Here is a 16,464-nt window from a genome sequence, read left to right on the forward strand (position 1 = left end):
AGGAGGAGGAAGAAAGACTAGAAGAATTTATATCCAAATCAAATTATAAAGAATAAAGAACAGTCACCCAAATGAAGAAACATAGAAATAGAATTTCATTCAAAGGAAACAACATGGTCTGATGCAGTATATGCACAGAGATGAGTGCAGTTTGGTGTCTGTGCAAAATAAAGTGGAAGACAAAGATAAGAGATGAGGTGAAGGTGAATAGGACTTATAGGTCAAGTTGGGAACTTGAAATCTAGGCAGCCATAGAAGACTTTTAAGTATTTTTTAACATACACATTTTAGAGAAGAGCACTTTGGCTGCTGTGCAGAAGCTAGATGTAAGGGAAGCAGGACTGGAGGCAGAGAAATAAGTATGAATCTATTTTACCAGCACAGTTAAAGGATAATGAGATCCCAAACTAGAATATCATTGGTAAAAATAGAGAAGGATATGGATTCAGGAAGTGTTGTGGAGGGAAAATCAGTAGGACCGGTGACTGATAGGATCTGTGGGAGAAGAGAAAAGGAAGAGATAAGAATGATACCTAGGTTTTTTGGTTTAAGTGATGGAAAAGATTCATTCAGTATTCATCCAATAAATTCTGGTTACATGCCTCTTTATGCCTGGTACTGGTCTAAGTGCCAGGAATATAGCATTGAACAAAGCAAAGTCTTTCCATTAAGGAGCTTATACCTAACAAAATGAAATTGAACACAGATAATTGCCAAAAATCTGTATTTCAGTTTTTAAAACTTGGTGAGACAAGTATTTAGCTTGTCTGCCTGTGGTGCAATGCCACATACTGCTAGGGTCAATGCCATGTATTGCTGGAGGAGTCAATAGTATGTGGCATTGCACCACAGGCAGACAAGCTAAATAGTAGTCTGGTTCCTTCTGAACATTTCCATCTGAGTGCCCACTGCAGATTCACTCTGTACGAAATTGAACTTACCATATCTCCCCAGAAACCTATCTCCTCACCCATATTAATAATAATCATTGTCAACCCCAGCCAAAAACTGTTCATTCCAGTCACTGAGAGACCTGCTATTCTTTGAAACTGCACCAAATGAACTGATACCTCATGATTTTTATGACCCTTTCCTTTTGACTATTCAGATAGGGATATTTTTATGTCAGCATCAAATTTATTACCGTAATTTATTAGTTGAGAAATTTCTTGCTATCAGAGTTTATGTTCTACCCATTATCTTGATTTTACCCTTACTACCCTTTCCCACAACAAGGGAGGAGCAAGGGGTCTCTATTTCATTTTTATCCTCTCCCTCTATTGGTTCCTTCTTTTTATCCTAAAAACATGTTCAGGTCTTCCCTAAAAAAAATATTCCTTCGGGCTTTAATCTACACTGGATGACTATTTCTTCACCTTCTATTCACTTAACTGACTACAGTTTGGGCTTTTTTCTACCAGGTGATTTAAATTGAATTTATGAGTCAGATACTCATTTTTATAAGATGCTATGCCATCTCTTTTCATTTTCACAGCAGCCTTTCTGGGTCAGTATTAGTCACATTCTATAGTGGGGGTGCAAAGACACTTGCCCAGTGTCATACAGAAAATAGTAGAGCCAGGTCTTTCAGTTATAAATTCAGGTTTCTTTCATGTGGTTTTTTGTCATAATACCTAACTAATAACTACCTAATAACTCTCTCTTCCTTGATTTTCATCCTACTGAACCTGTTTATAGTTCTTGTCTGCATTGAAATTTTCTCAGACCTTGCTTCTAAGATTTCTCTCTCACTTTCTATATTTTTTAATATAAAATTTATTGTCAAATTGGTTTCCATACAACACCCAGTGCTCATCCCAACAGGTGCCCTCCTCAATACCCATCACCCACACTCCCCTCCCTCCCACCCCCCATCAACCTTCAGTTTGGTCTCAGTTTTTAGGTCTCTTATGTTTTGGCTCCCTCCCTCTCTAACCTTTTTTTTTTTTTCTTCCCCTCCCCCATGGCCATGGCCTTTTGTAGCAACGTGGATGGAACTGGAGAGTGTGATGCTAAGTGAAATAAGCCATACAGAGAAAGACAGATATCCTATGGTTTCACTCTTATGTGGATCCTGAGAAACGTAACAGAAGACCATGGGGGAGGGGAAGGAAAAAAAAAAAAGAGAAAAGAGGTTAGAGTGGGAGAGAGCCAAAGCATAAGAGACTGTTAAAAACTGAGAACAAACTGAGGGTTGATGGGGGGTGGGAGGGAGGGCAGGGTGGGTGATGGGTATTGAGGAGGGCACCTTTTGGGATGAGCACTGGGTGTTGTATGGAAACCAATTTGACAGTAAATTTCATATATTAAAAAATAAATTAAAAAAAAATAAAAATAAATAAATAAGAAAAAAAAAAAGGCCATATTTCATTCTTTCTCATTGCCATGTAGTATTCCATTGTGTATATAAACCACAATTTCTTTATCCATTCATCAGTTGTTGGACATTTAGGCTCTTTCCATAATTTGGCTATTATCTAACTTTCTAATTTTTGACAGCTAATCTCTTCATCTCTTGTACTGTTTTTCCTTCACCAATTGAAATATGTATATATATGTTTACATATTTATATATCATAATTTTATATATATCTATAAATATACATATATATTTAATTTTTTAATGTTTTATTTATTTTTGAGAGAGAGGGAGACAGAGTGCAAGTAGGGGAGGGGCAGAGAAAGAGGGAGACTCAGAATCTGAAGCAGGTTCCAAGCTCGAGCTGTCAGCACAGTTCCCACCGCTACTGCTCAAGTATAGGCTCTCAAGTCCTCTCACTTGGAACTTTGAAATAAGTTTTTCTTCTCACATCTCCAAATCAAAGCTGCCATATGCCAACATACTGCCCTAAACACACGTGTACACACACACAGAGAGCCATCAGAGGTGTTCCCTTGAGCAGTCCCCTGCCTAAAAACCTTTTGTAGTTCTTCTGTTGCCATCAAAGTAAGTCCAAATACCAATGCCAGTTTAAGGACTGCTGCAACGTAGTTCCATTGAAAATTTTTGGCCTTAATGCTAGTTCATATTCTTCTCCCATATGTGGGGTTGATGATTCAGTTTGCTTTCCTGAATTCTTTATTGATTTTCTAAATATCCAATTCCTTGCTTGAATTTTTTCTCTGCCTAGAGTACAACTTCCTCCCTACCAGTCTTCCATTACATACTGTGTACAACATTGATACCTCTTTTAAAAGTATGGGTTAATCCTGAGAAACTTAACAGAAACCCATGGGGGAGGGGAAGGGAAAAAAAAAAAAAAGAGGTTAGAGTGGAAGAGAGCCAAAGCATAAGAGACTCTTAAAAACTGAGAACAAACTGAGGGTTGATGGGGGGTGGGAGGGAGGGGAGGGTGGGTGATGGGTATTGAGGAGGGCACCTTTTGGGATGAGCACTGGGTGTTGTATGGAAACCAATTTGACAATAAACTTCATATGTTGAAAAAAAAAAATAAAAGTATGGGTTAAAATTACCACTTGTGTGAAGCCTTGCACAGTCTTCTTCACTGGTGCTAGAGTAACTCTTTTATTAGCCACAGCCTTTGCTTGTACTTTTATTATATCTCTTATCACACTGAAAAGGACACATCTGCAACTAAATTATACCTTTGTACAAGTAGTTGCTGAAAGGAACATCTGCTTCAGTTATAAGCTTGCCTTAGTGCCAAGTATATATAAGTCTAAATTTTGTCTCAAAGTTTGGTTCTTTCTCCTCTAGGAAGTTTGCTCTGATTTTTCTCATTACCAGTGTATTAAATGCTCTCCTCTGAACTTTACCTGTCATAACGCTTATCATTAGATATTATAATTATCTGTATATATTATATAGTGTTCCATAAGAGAATATAGACTACCTTGCATACAGGTTCAGGCAGTGTGGCATTTACTAGGGCTTTGTAAATGTTTTTAAATAATAATGGGAATAAATGAATGCCAATAAACAGGCAAAATAGAATCACAAATTTTTTTTAGCTGCTTTTCAAATTCTGAATAAATAACTTCTCTGGATTCAAAGAATTTTAAGTCTGCCATGACTAAACCAAGAGATTATGTATTCTCATCAGCAAACATTAATGAAAAAAAGATTGTTTATCTCATTTTTAGAAAAAGCTTTTCCTAACCTGTTAGATGACTGATAAGAAAATGTGAAGAGATTGGGAGTTCCTTATACATAATTAAGTAGCTCATTCTTGCACATACTTCAATAATTCATATTTGAAATATACTTTTTTCAACAAAATTGGCTTTTTAGATAACTCCCTTTGAAGATGTTGTCGTTGTAGGATTCTGCTTTCTGGGTCTTAAGAGATTTGGGAATTCTACACTTTATGAAGACAAAATGAATAATGGGTTAGTTACATAGGCACAAAATTAAAATCACTATCTTAGTATGATGTAAAGTCCTGTTGTTAGGGAAAGGGGCTATTATTTGAAAACTGGATTAGGAGAAGAAGTTTAGATGTAGGAGAGTGAGTAAGGTAAAAGGAGTAAGGAAAAAAATGGTATGTAGAACAATCCTTTTCTCTTTACTCTCTGTGTCCTGCAACACTTCTTCTTAACCTGATGCCTCTTAAAAGGAAAGATGAATGTTAGGCAAGACTAAGTGACAGCTAAGGTGAGAGCTTAGCTGATAGAGAATGTGTGGTTTGTCATACTAGACGTTTGTTTCTTTCCACTAGTCTATCCTGATGGAACTGTAGTGTACCTTTTAGATCCTGAGCCTTTACTTGTTTAAGACTGAGCCTCAAAGTTCAGGGAACTTCGTGCTCCAGATATTTGCCAGACTGAAACATAGCGGGGGAATTCAGACACAGTAATGGTCCTAGTAAATGTTATTTTGTAAAGGATGCTCTCTCACCACTTTGAAATGAGAAGGGGTTTTTGAATTTTGAGGCTATTGAATTGCTGAAATCCGGAGGAGATCTTGGCCCTACAAAGCAAAACACTCAAGTAGGATTAGAATCCTAAGTAGAACCAAGGTGTCTGTGAGAAATAGTAATTTGGTCAAAATAGCAGATAGACTGCTTAGGATAAGGACCATTCATTTTTACTCATGCAGTAAGTATTTGTTCATTATCTTCTCTATTCAGGCCATTGGGAAGTCTGTCGTTCAGATAAGAGGGAAAAATGTTACAATTCTGGGCATCAATGCTTGGTTATGCCCAAGAAGGAAATGCTAAGCTGAGTCAAATGTAAATATCTTGGCTTTCTTATTTGGAGCTGTTAGACTTGCTGGATCAGTTATTTTAAAAAATTGTTTCATAGTGTTCTGAGATCCTTTGGAGGTACCCCAGCTATCAAAGGGATATGAGAAAGAAAAGGCCAACGCCAGGAGCCTTAGGCTCCCCATTGCCTTCTCCCCTGCATCAGCCAGAGTGGCCTTACTTTTGTATATGGTATGCATTGTAATTTTACATAATATTTTGCCATGGGGCCAGGGGAAAGAGGTAAAACATTGATAAGAAAGATCTTTAAAATCTCTTCTAGCTTTAAAATCTATGATTTTATAACTGTCTAAACTCTAACATCCCTCTAGCCAAGTTTTATGAGTCTTTGGTTCTTAGTTTCCCTTGATGTTTTCCTGGCAAATATTTATCTCTAAGTTAGGCTCTTCTGCATAGACCAGAATCAACTAGTTTCCCCATTTTCATAGTTTAAGTGCATAGTACCGTATTTTAAAAAGATAGAAATTTCATTTATTAAATAGTCTTTATAGATTCTATTTACTGAACCTAGTATAGACAGGCATTTAGCCAGATACCTTGCTGGGACCCTCTTCTCATTCAAAGCATAAATATTTGTCAGTATTCACAGTTTGGGTGTTTTCGATCCCAGTATTTTTGAAATTCTGTTCTTACCTAGAGATTAGCAGCCTAGTGCATTTTTTTGAACCTGATGTTTTTAATTGTAATACTTTAAATCTCAACGGATGTTGCTGAAAACAAAATAAACAGCGTATTTATTGGTGCCCAACATGTAGTAAATGAACATTTACTGAATCATACATCTCATATTTAATAGCCTATACTTTACAAAAAGCTTTCATATATAGTGTTATTTCATGTTATCTCTAATAACACTGAGGAAAGTGTACCATTTTTCACTAATGAGAAATTTGAGAACCACTGCAGTAAGGAAGTGGCAATTTGAAATAGAGATTACTGTGAGCTTTTTAAAAGACTCATATAGCTTGCTTTGTGTCTGACCTCTCTGTACCCATCTCCTCATTTATTGAGCAAATATTTATTGAGCACTTACTTGTGTACTATGTGCTGGGGATAAAACAGACAAAAATCCCTGTCTTCATTCAGTTTGTAAGCATCCTTCATTTTCCCTCAGGTTCCAACCTTTAGTATAGGGGTATCACAGCAAGTTTAGAAATATGTAAGCCTTAAAATGAAAAATATTAAGATTTCCTCTAGCAAATGGCTTCTTATTTAATAAAACTATTATAATACTAATGTTCTATTGTAGTTATATAACTTATGTTTTGGAATTTTATTTCCTAAAGTCAATTTAAAGCTAATCAGGACTTTTCTCAAATAGCAAAGCACCGATGTTCATATGGTTAGTGATAGTGATGGAGATGACTTTGAAGATGCTTCCGAATTTGGGGTGGATGATGGAGAAGTATTCGGCATGGCATCATCTGCCCTGAGAAAATCTCCAATGAGTGAGTATTAATAGCTCTTTGGGTCCAACGTTATAATTCTACTCTCTACTGCAGAAACTTAGGAAGAACAATGAACTTAAAAATCTCTTACTGACTTTCCAGGTTTACAGGGAGAAAATTTAGCAAGTAGGCACATTATTCATTAGAACCAGAGCCTCTTGAATTTTTATTTTATTAACCTCAACATTTCCCAATGCTTCAGTAAAATTCATTAAAAATGTGAAGGAATGTATAGATTTGTTTCATGTGTATAATTAGTTATGAGTCTGTCTCTTCACTTTAAATCTAGAGCCTGATAAACAAATAGCTATACTTCTGTGACTTGACTTGTTTCCCCACATCTTATTGGAGGTATCAGTTTTAAGAGTAGTATTGCTTTTCCATTCACCGGTATCACCTTTCGAAGGAAAGAAAAGTAAACTAAATGGGACATCTCCTTTTCTTTCACTCCACAAAATATATACTATAGAATCACAAGTGATACTATATGCAAAATTACCATTAAAATAAATCCTTAAATGGCTCATTTACTCAGTGAAATTAAGTAACTCCCTTGAGCAGAAATAGATGTGATATTTACTTAAAATTGACCATCTTCCTTATAAATAAGATTTTTAAGAAACTCGAGATCCTTTTTATATCATTTAATTACAAGATACCATTTTAAGACAACATTAAAATCCTAATGATGGCTGGCACATATTTGAAATACTTAAGATCGTGTCAGTTGGTTTTCCAAAATTTATGAGCTTGGAATTTTTTTAAGGTTTGATGAAATCTTCTAATGTATGTCCAGTTGAAATGTCTCCTCAGATATATCACAAAAGCTAAAATTTAATTTTATTTCCTCTTTATTGATTAAATATATTTCTTATATGTGGGATTAGATGTTATGTGGTTTGTTTTTTGTGTCTATTTGTTTTGTTTTTTGGTTTTTGTTTTTTCTTTTGTTTGTTTTTTAGTGCCAGAAAACGCAGAAAATGAAGGAGATGCCTTATTACAATTTACAGCAGAGTTTTCTTCAAGGTAGGGTTAGGACATTAAATATATAAAATTGATGTTTTTTTAATGCTACTGTGATTTTTCTGGAGCAATTTTAATCACAGATTGTCTTTAATTTTTCTGTGAAGTATTCAAAGTATGTGTTTCACTAGTAAGCCACTTATGCCACTTCAGAGATGCATTCATGTTATCTCTATATAGAAGCAAAATAAGTGGATTACAAAATGTGGATCAAATTAATATATTGACTATATTCCCAAAAGGACTATGTTATAGAATACTAATTTTTAGTATGTCATAGGATAAACAAAAATATCCTTTAAAATAGTATTAAATTTAAAAATAATTTTAAAATTTTAAATATAAGTGAATTTTTCTTTTAATTTTTGTTTTGGAACTGTTTAACATTTCTTCTTTTAAGAGTCTACTATAAAATGTTTTATATGCATTTGAGATTCTTATAAGGTGTTTAAGTAAAGAAGATTTGAATATTTAACCCTAACTTTTGTTTAAATGATGTTTCTCTCTAGTTCTGTTTTCCAATGTAATATAATTTGGAAAATTTGCAAGATACAATTTTTTTCCCTCTCTGTTGGACTTCCGGAATAAGTTAACTAAAATGGAAAGTTAAGGCTTCTGTAAGGGAAATCTTATGAAAGTGGATAACCAAGAATCACTACTTATAAATACCATGGTTTTGTAGCATTTATTAAATCCATTTGCTAGATGTAGTTAAAATTCCAGTATTCTGATATAATCAGTATAGGCCAAAAAATTTCTAAGAACTAGTGAAGCCTTTAAAGAAATGTTTTAATGTTTGATCTGTACTTAAGAGATACTAGTCCCAACATTTACTTAGAAGATGCTGATTAGACTTGTGAAACTTTGAGGTAAATTTGAAATGTATTTTAATTAATAGACATAATTTTTCCTATAGATATGGTGACTGCCATCCTGTATTTTTTATTGGCTCATTAGAAGCTGCTTTTCAAGAGGCCTTCTATGTGAAAGCCCGAGATGTAAGTGCAATCTTAAACGTTTTCTGATTAAAAAGTGCATCTCCTATAGGTTTACCACCAGGCCTCAGGCAATGCTTAATGTTTTCTGTGTTTTTCAGATTGAAGACTTGATTTTGTTTGTGGTTCATCTACCATCCTAGTCATCACCAAGATGCCCATTTCATAGGGGCAATAGTATAATAGGGTATTGCTGCCTCATGTAGATGGCTTTGTCAAGCTCTGAAACAGGAGGTTTTTTCGGGGGGGTGGGGGAGGGGCAGGGGGCGGTGGACATGCTTAGAAGGGACCAGGCTACCTGTGTATGTTCTTTTCAGTTACATGATTGACAGGTTCTTGCTAAAAGAGGTTTCTTTCAGTCATTCCCTAAATGACCATCTAATAAAACATATCTAATAACTGCAATATTTTTTTCTCAAAAGTCACTTTAGACACAAAAATATAGAAATGGGCTTTGTGATGTTGAAATCAGGTAGACTGACACTTATGACAAGAATTCAGAAAGTACAGTGCAACAAGAATATTCTATACACTCTATATGTTGATACAGCAGTGAAGACCTCAGTAATCTGGCTCCTACCTATCTGCACGGCTTCAACTCTTCCTGTTCCCTGCCTTACAATTAATAAATTTAGTAATAATGTTCCATTTGTGTTTCCCCATAATCTTGCTCCTTGTTCATGCTTCTCTGCTGTAAGGAATGCCTTCATTCTGCCTTTACCTGGTTGACTCCTACTCTTCCTCTAAGACTTAGTTGTTCCTGACTCTTCCACTGTTGTCACTATTCCACCTCCTCCTTTAGTACTTTGTAAGGAAACCCTCTGCTCTTTTTATTGTTACATTTAACACATTGCTTACAAGTATTCTCTGTATATGTCTTCTCAAAAGACTTGATTTTCTTTTTGGCAGTGACTGTGTACCTACATCCCTATACATAGTAAATACTTTATATATTTACTGAATGAAGGAAAAAAAGAGAATGGAAGGAAGAAATAGTGTAGAGTGGAGGAAAAGTTACTAGAATTAAAGAGGGCAAGAAGTGTTGAGACTAAAGTGTAAGAATTCCTCCGAAATTCCTGAAATTCCTGTTCTGACCTAAGGAAAATTTCATCTTAAACAAATTTTTTAAATGGACAATAATTAGTGATCAAACTTAGAGCAATCAATGATAGTTGAATGAAGTGGATTAAGAAACAGAAACTGTTCTTTACCTAAACTAAGAATAGTGGACTAGCCCATTATAAAGGCTTTTTTAAACATCTATTTTTTAACCATTACATTTATATTAAATGGATGTTATTTTGAAGAAATAAATATTTACAATAAAATATATTTGTAATAATAATTACAGTAGTATTAATATATTTGTAATATTTACGTGTTTATTGTTTCCATAAATACAGATTTATGGAAAATACTGAAAAGCAAAAAGGAAATATTCTAACATAGATTAACAGTTTTACGATTCATATTCTTTCCATTTTTTAATATATTTTAATGAGTCATTTTGCGTGTATTTAATATTATTGTGTCATGTTATAATCCTGTTAAAATAGCTTATTTTCACCTTTTAACAACAAGATCATTTGCTTAATTATTTTATAGTATTTTAACTCGTTATTAAAATAATTCTTAATACAGAAAAAGTAAAAAGAATAGTACAATAAACATCCAAATCTCTTATACTTAGATTTAATAATTAACAAATGTTGCCATATTTGCTTCTTCCATATATAGACATCCCAAAGTTTCAATGCAGATATAAGCCTTAGTAAACTTCATTCTTTTTTTAATGTTTATCTTTGAGAGAGGCAGAGAGACAAAGAGAGACAGAGTGCGAGCAGCGGAGGGGCAGAGAGAGAGGGAGACACAGAATCTGAAGCAGGCTCCAGGCTCTAAGCTGTCAGCACAGAGCCTGACTCAGGGCTCAGACCCACGAACAGTGAGATCATGACCTGAGCCAAAGTTGGATGCTCAACCAACTGAGCCACCCAGGCGCCCCAGCCTTAATAACTTCAAAAGTTTAACTGCCAAACATTTATAAAAGAGCAGCATTTGAAATGTAATCATTCACATTTTTATACTTGTTTAGTTTTGTGATTTTGATAAATTTTTATGATAAATTTTTGTTTCAGTTCTTCTCTGAAAATGGCAAGCATTGATTAGAACAGAAAATAAATGTAAAATTTATTATTCAAAATATACAAAAACAAACAAATATAAAGAATTTGAACTTTCATATGATTTTTTTTTAAGTTTGTGGCAGTTACATTTTTGAAATAATTAAAACTTAAACTGCGTGATACCCTTGTATATTCATTATTTTGGTTAAACCATTTTAAAGTACATTACAGATATCATATCTTATGCCTAAAAAATCTATATATATTTTCGAAAAAATAATTATATTCTCCTATATAATCACAATACCATTATCACATATAACAATTAACAGTAATTTCCTAATATCATCTAATATCCAGTGAACATTCAGACTTCACTAGCTGTTCCCAAAATGTCTTTTTAACTTTTTTTTTTTTAATCACAATCTACTCAAGGATCACAAAATATATTTTGTTGTTGGATTTCTTAAATTCCTTTTAAACAAGCACCCTCTCCTTCCCAGTCCTGTTTCCTCCCCCTCCCTCCCCTCAATAACATTTGCTTTGTGAAGAAATCATGCTAGATGACTTACAGACTGTTCCAAATTCTGGATTTGTATAATTGCTTCCTTGTGATATTATTTAACTTGTTCCTCTATCCCTGTATTTCCTGAGAAATGGATATCAGGTCTAAAAGCTTTGTCAGATTCAGATCAAACTTTTCTTGCAAGAATGCTTTGTAAGTGATGCTGAATACTTTATTAAAACAGGAACCTAATAGGTTATAGAGTCTCTCATTGTATGGCCAAGTTATTGTATTTAAACAATCACTTATTATTGGACCTAAATATGGTTGAAAGTAGTTGAAGTAACTGGAAAATGTTAGGGCCTTTTGTAACTTAAACTATAGCTCCCCAAATAGCCATAAATATACAGTACAAAATAGACAAAAGAACTTGTTCTAAATGTCTTATATAATAAACTGGCATTTGGATTTATTCAGACTGATTATCCAGGGGAACACAACTCTTGCTTATTAACTTCTGGATATGTCTAATGAAACTATTGATTGTTTGCTTTTGACTAGTGTCGGTGTTTTAACAAATGAAAATCATTGGGATGATTTTCATTTGTTAAAGCAAATTTCACATTTGTGAAATTAAATGTTTTGCCTCATATTAGATTCATACCAAAATCCACTGACCTCTTTGGATTCCTAAACTGTCTTTATCTTTTCCCCCTCATCCAACATTTTCTGTCCTCATTTCTCTTTTACAAGTTAAAGAACAACTGTTTACACATTGTTACTACATTACTATAAACTTACATAAAATTTATCCACATAATGGATAATTTATTCAGAATTAAATCTAAGCAGATACATTTATTATAGTCATCAGCCAAGTTATATATATCTACTTTTAATTAAAGAGAACAGGGTCCACATAGAAATAATACTGTTACTATAGATTTATATGGTGCTGTATGATTTATAGAACATCTTTCCTATACGTATCTCATTTGAACCCCACAACAAACCAGTGAGATAGGGGCATATAATGTCAACATTCCCATTGTAAAGATGAGCAGGCTTAGAAACACAATACAGTTTAACCAAAGCCCATCAGTAGTAAGTACTGGAGGCCAAATAAGAGCTCAGGTTCCAACACAGGTAAGTGTGATTTACACCATACCACTGTATTTCAAAGTTCATCTCTCCTTTTCAGATTTCACATTTGAGACTTAAAACACATCTTTTTCGATATTATTTTATGAAACTTGTGAATGAAACATTTTTAAGAAAACAGTTGGCCGATGTTCACATATTTTAAAAGCAAGTGTGACAGATACTGTGGCATTCTTACTAAATTTCTTTCATCTTAAATATCACATGTTTAATTTAAACTGTGGGAGGCACATTAATTTTACCAGGGCAACAGATGAGCCTCAAGCACCAGCATTCTTTACTTGAAGTGAGAAATTGAGTTCCAAGAGTAAATAAAAACAAGATTGAAGGTTTAAATCCTCTGCTAGGCTTTTTGAACTTATATACTCATTAAATGTTTATTGGAGTGGTGGGATTACAAAGGATTTGGGGAGCTTCATCAACTGGTATATAGTTAATCACTAAGTAAAACACTACATTTGATAAAGTGTTTCTCACGATGCCACATTCAATCCATCTTAATGAAAACTGCTCAAACTGATTTCATTTGAGAGTACTTGATGAAGAGAGTGCCCATGGTTCTTTCTGCCTTTTTCATGAGAAATTTAAAACACCGTCCAAAGCAGAGCTCCAACTTTAGTAAAATAGGTATTGTAAGTTCTTGTGTTTAAGTATGTTGTGACAGAGACAGACTTCTGGCAACAGGTTCATCAGTTTTATGACCTCCTCCTATGCCCTTAACTGTTAGAGATGTTCATGCACTTGAGGGCCATAAATATTTATCACATGCCTACTAAGGACCTGGACTATAGAGCTTTCCTGCCCTTGAGATGCTCGCAGTTTAATGGGGAGGATAATATAAACATCCATATAGTATAATATGCTATAGAAGCAAAGAGGAGAGGTATTTCATCTACCTTAGAAAGTTTAGGGAGATTTCTTGAGGTACATCTGACCTGAATCTTATAAGATAAGCAATACTTAGCCAAATAACAAAATTCTAAACAGAATAAAAGGTCAAAAGCAAAGGCAAGAAGATTAAAATTAGAGAATTACAACCAAAAAATTAAGACCAGGAGAAAAAAATGCAAGACAGTTGGATTACAGGGCTGGGAAGATCAGCAGGGGCCATGGCATGGAAGGGGCTGTGATTCCTTGTTATTACCTGGCATTTAAAAGATATTTATTGAATAAAGCTTATATTATCTTTAGATAAGTGAGAGCCAATGGTTAATCACCTTAATTAAGGTTGCAGAAGAGTTACCACTGGCCACACCACAATTTCCTAGGAGTTTTTTTCTTTTTTTTAATATTTATCTTTTTTTAAATTTTTACAAAGCCTTCACAAAAGCTGTCGTATCAAGAATTGTAATAGCAGCACCAGTTGTGTGTCAGCTGCTTAAGATTTTTTTTTCTATTTAATGAAGATTTTTTTTAATACGAAATTTATTGTCAAATTGGTTTCCCTACAACACCCAGTGCTCATCCCAACAAGTGCCCTCCTCAATACCCATCACCCACCCTCCCCTCCCTCCCACCCCCCATCAACCCTCAGTTTGTTTTCAGTTTTTAAGGGTCTCTTATGTTTTGCCTCCCTCCCTCTCTAACCTTTTTTTTTTTCTTCCCCTCCCTAATGGTCTTCTATTAAGTTTCTCAGGATCCACGTAAGAGTGAAAACATATGGTATCTGTCTTTCTCTGTATGACTTAGTTCACTTAGCATAACACTCTCCAGTTCCATCCACGTTGCTACAAAAGGCCACTTTCAACAATACCCAAATTATGGAAAGAGCCTAAATGTCCATCAACTGATGAATGGAGAAACTGTGGTTTATATACACAATGTTTATCTTTTTTTGAGAGAGAGAGACAGAAAGACAGAGTGCAAGCAGAGAAGGGGCAGAAAGAGAGGGAGACACAGAATCCAAAGCAGGCTCCAGGCTCTGAGCTGTCAGCACAGAGCACAACAAAGGGCTCGAACTCTTGAACCAGGAGATCATACCCTGATCCAAAATCAAGAGTCAGATGCTTAACTGACTGAGCCACCCAGGCGCCCCTCCCTAGGAGTTTCCTAAAGATGGTTCTTTTTCTCCTTATTGCCTCCCTACCTCTTATTCCTGCTACCTCTGAATTCTGTACAAAAAAAAAAAAAAAAAGTGCCCTAGAGAGTGATTAAACATTTGTAATAACTAAAAACCAACAGCACTAAAAATCTCAGTGCCACGGTTTATCTCCCACATGAAGCGTTGTTCATTTCCTAGCATCCCCTTGGGAGACTGGGCTTTGATATCAGTAATCCTGTTACACCTCCTTAGATCTTGACTTCAGACCCAGTGCTGTTTCCAAATATTACACATAATTTAAGGAAACCAATGCTCAATTCTTAATTTCCCACTTAGTAATTCTGTGGCCCTAAACAAGTAATCAGCTTGTTTCTTATCTGGGGAAGAAAACCAAAAGGGAGATGATGATACAGTTTTTTTGAGGATTAAATAGGATGCTATCCTTAAATGCACCCAGCACTATGGCTAAAGTGGTGTGAAGCAATTTGGGACAAATTTGAAATGTTTGTAAAATAACAAAACTGATTTATTCATACAATTTATGAACTAATTCTAAGAATAATTCCAGAAAGGAATTTTGAGAACCCCTATATAAGTGTTTACAGCACTAAAATAACTGCTTTGCTTTAACAATGTTTGTTATCAAGATTTATTACTTTACTTTAAAAAAATCAGCCTATTTTAAAGTAATGCTGTTTCCACTTCATGTTTAAAAATGTAAATACCATCACTGATCAATATTTTTCTTGAAAAATAACTTCTTCACAAATCTGAAGCTACAGCCGTAGTTGGTGAGTTTCTATCCCTCCATTATCCAGAAAAAATAGGCAAACAAACTTATTTGTGGTTTAGAAAATATGCTCAGTCTCTTCATTTTGTCTTTGTTTTCTTTTCAATTTAAATTCCTTAAAGTCAGGCATTGTCTTTAGAGTAATTTTCTATGACAGCTATGACAGCATCCTGCACATGTGTGAGATAAGAACTATGATGCTAATATAACTTTGCTACGTATGTTTTCATTGTTGTAAAGAAAAAAAAGAAAGAAAATAATACAGGTACATTTAAAGTAGAAAACAAGTAACCACATAATTCCAAACCTGAAAATAATTACTATTAAATGTTATTTTACTATTAAATGTGTGGTTGTTGGGTTTTTTGTTTTTTTTTTTTTTGAAAGAGAGACAGAACAAAAGCTGGGGAGAGGGACAGAGGGAGAGGGAGAGATCTTAAGCAGTCTCCACGCTTAGTGAGTAGTCTGAGTCAGGGCTTGATCCCACAACCCTGGGATCATTACCTGAGCTGAAACCAAGAGTCAGATGTTCAACCAATTCAGCCACCCTGGCGCCCCTTAAATGTGATTTTTTTTTAAATCTCCAAATATGTATATCAGAAAACATGTTGATATGTTTTACATAAATGAAACCATACTAAATACGCTGTTCTGTAATTAGATGTTTCCACTAAATATCTTCCATAATATAAGAAATACAGATTAAAACTACACTAATACATCATTTTCACATATCATAATAGCAAAATTTTTTCTGCATATATACCTAAGCATATAGAAATAAGATAAATACAAGGATATTTATTACAGCATTGTTTATAATAGCAAATAATTCGAAATATCTTAAATTTCATTCATACAGTGGAATACTATGTGACCATTAAAAACAGTGAAGTCACTTTATATATATTGATGTGGAATGATGTTCAAGATACTTTGTAAAGGGGAAAAAGTGAGATGCATAACTGTGTAGTATATCTCCTTTTGTGCTATAAAGATTATGTGTGTACATAGATAGACTATTAAAACACACACACATACACACCAACCCCCTACTATGACTTTAACCATCCTGGGTCTCAAATATATGTAATATGGCACACCTGGCATTTCAGATAGATGTACATTTCAGTACTACAAATCCCAGTAGGCT

General features: G+C 34.3%; 1 protein-coding gene across 4 annotated transcripts in view; it reads left to right on the forward strand.

Moving 5' to 3' along the window:
* The window catches only part of FAF1 (Fas associated factor 1), a 514,818-nt gene that overhangs the window by 348,034 nt on the left and 150,320 nt on the right, over positions 1–16,464 (forward strand). For 3 of the 4 annotated variants that reach the window (XM_053895524.1, XM_053895535.1, XM_053895525.1), the window contains 3 exons: positions 6,547–6,673; positions 7,561–7,699; positions 8,613–8,694. In XM_053895524.1, the coding sequence (XP_053751499.1) occupies positions 6,547–6,673; positions 7,561–7,699; positions 8,613–8,694 (348 nt within the window). The remainder of the gene's footprint in view (positions 1–6,546; positions 6,674–7,560; positions 7,700–8,612; positions 8,695–16,464) is intronic. The other variant, XM_019449338.2, reaches the window with a different exon arrangement.

The sequence above is a fragment of the Panthera pardus genome, unplaced genomic scaffold (genome assembly GCF_024362965.1).
Source record: "Panthera pardus isolate Hobbes unplaced genomic scaffold, ASM2436296v1 HiC_scaffold_11, whole genome shotgun sequence".
Lineage (NCBI taxonomy): Eukaryota > Metazoa > Chordata > Mammalia > Carnivora > Felidae > Panthera > Panthera pardus.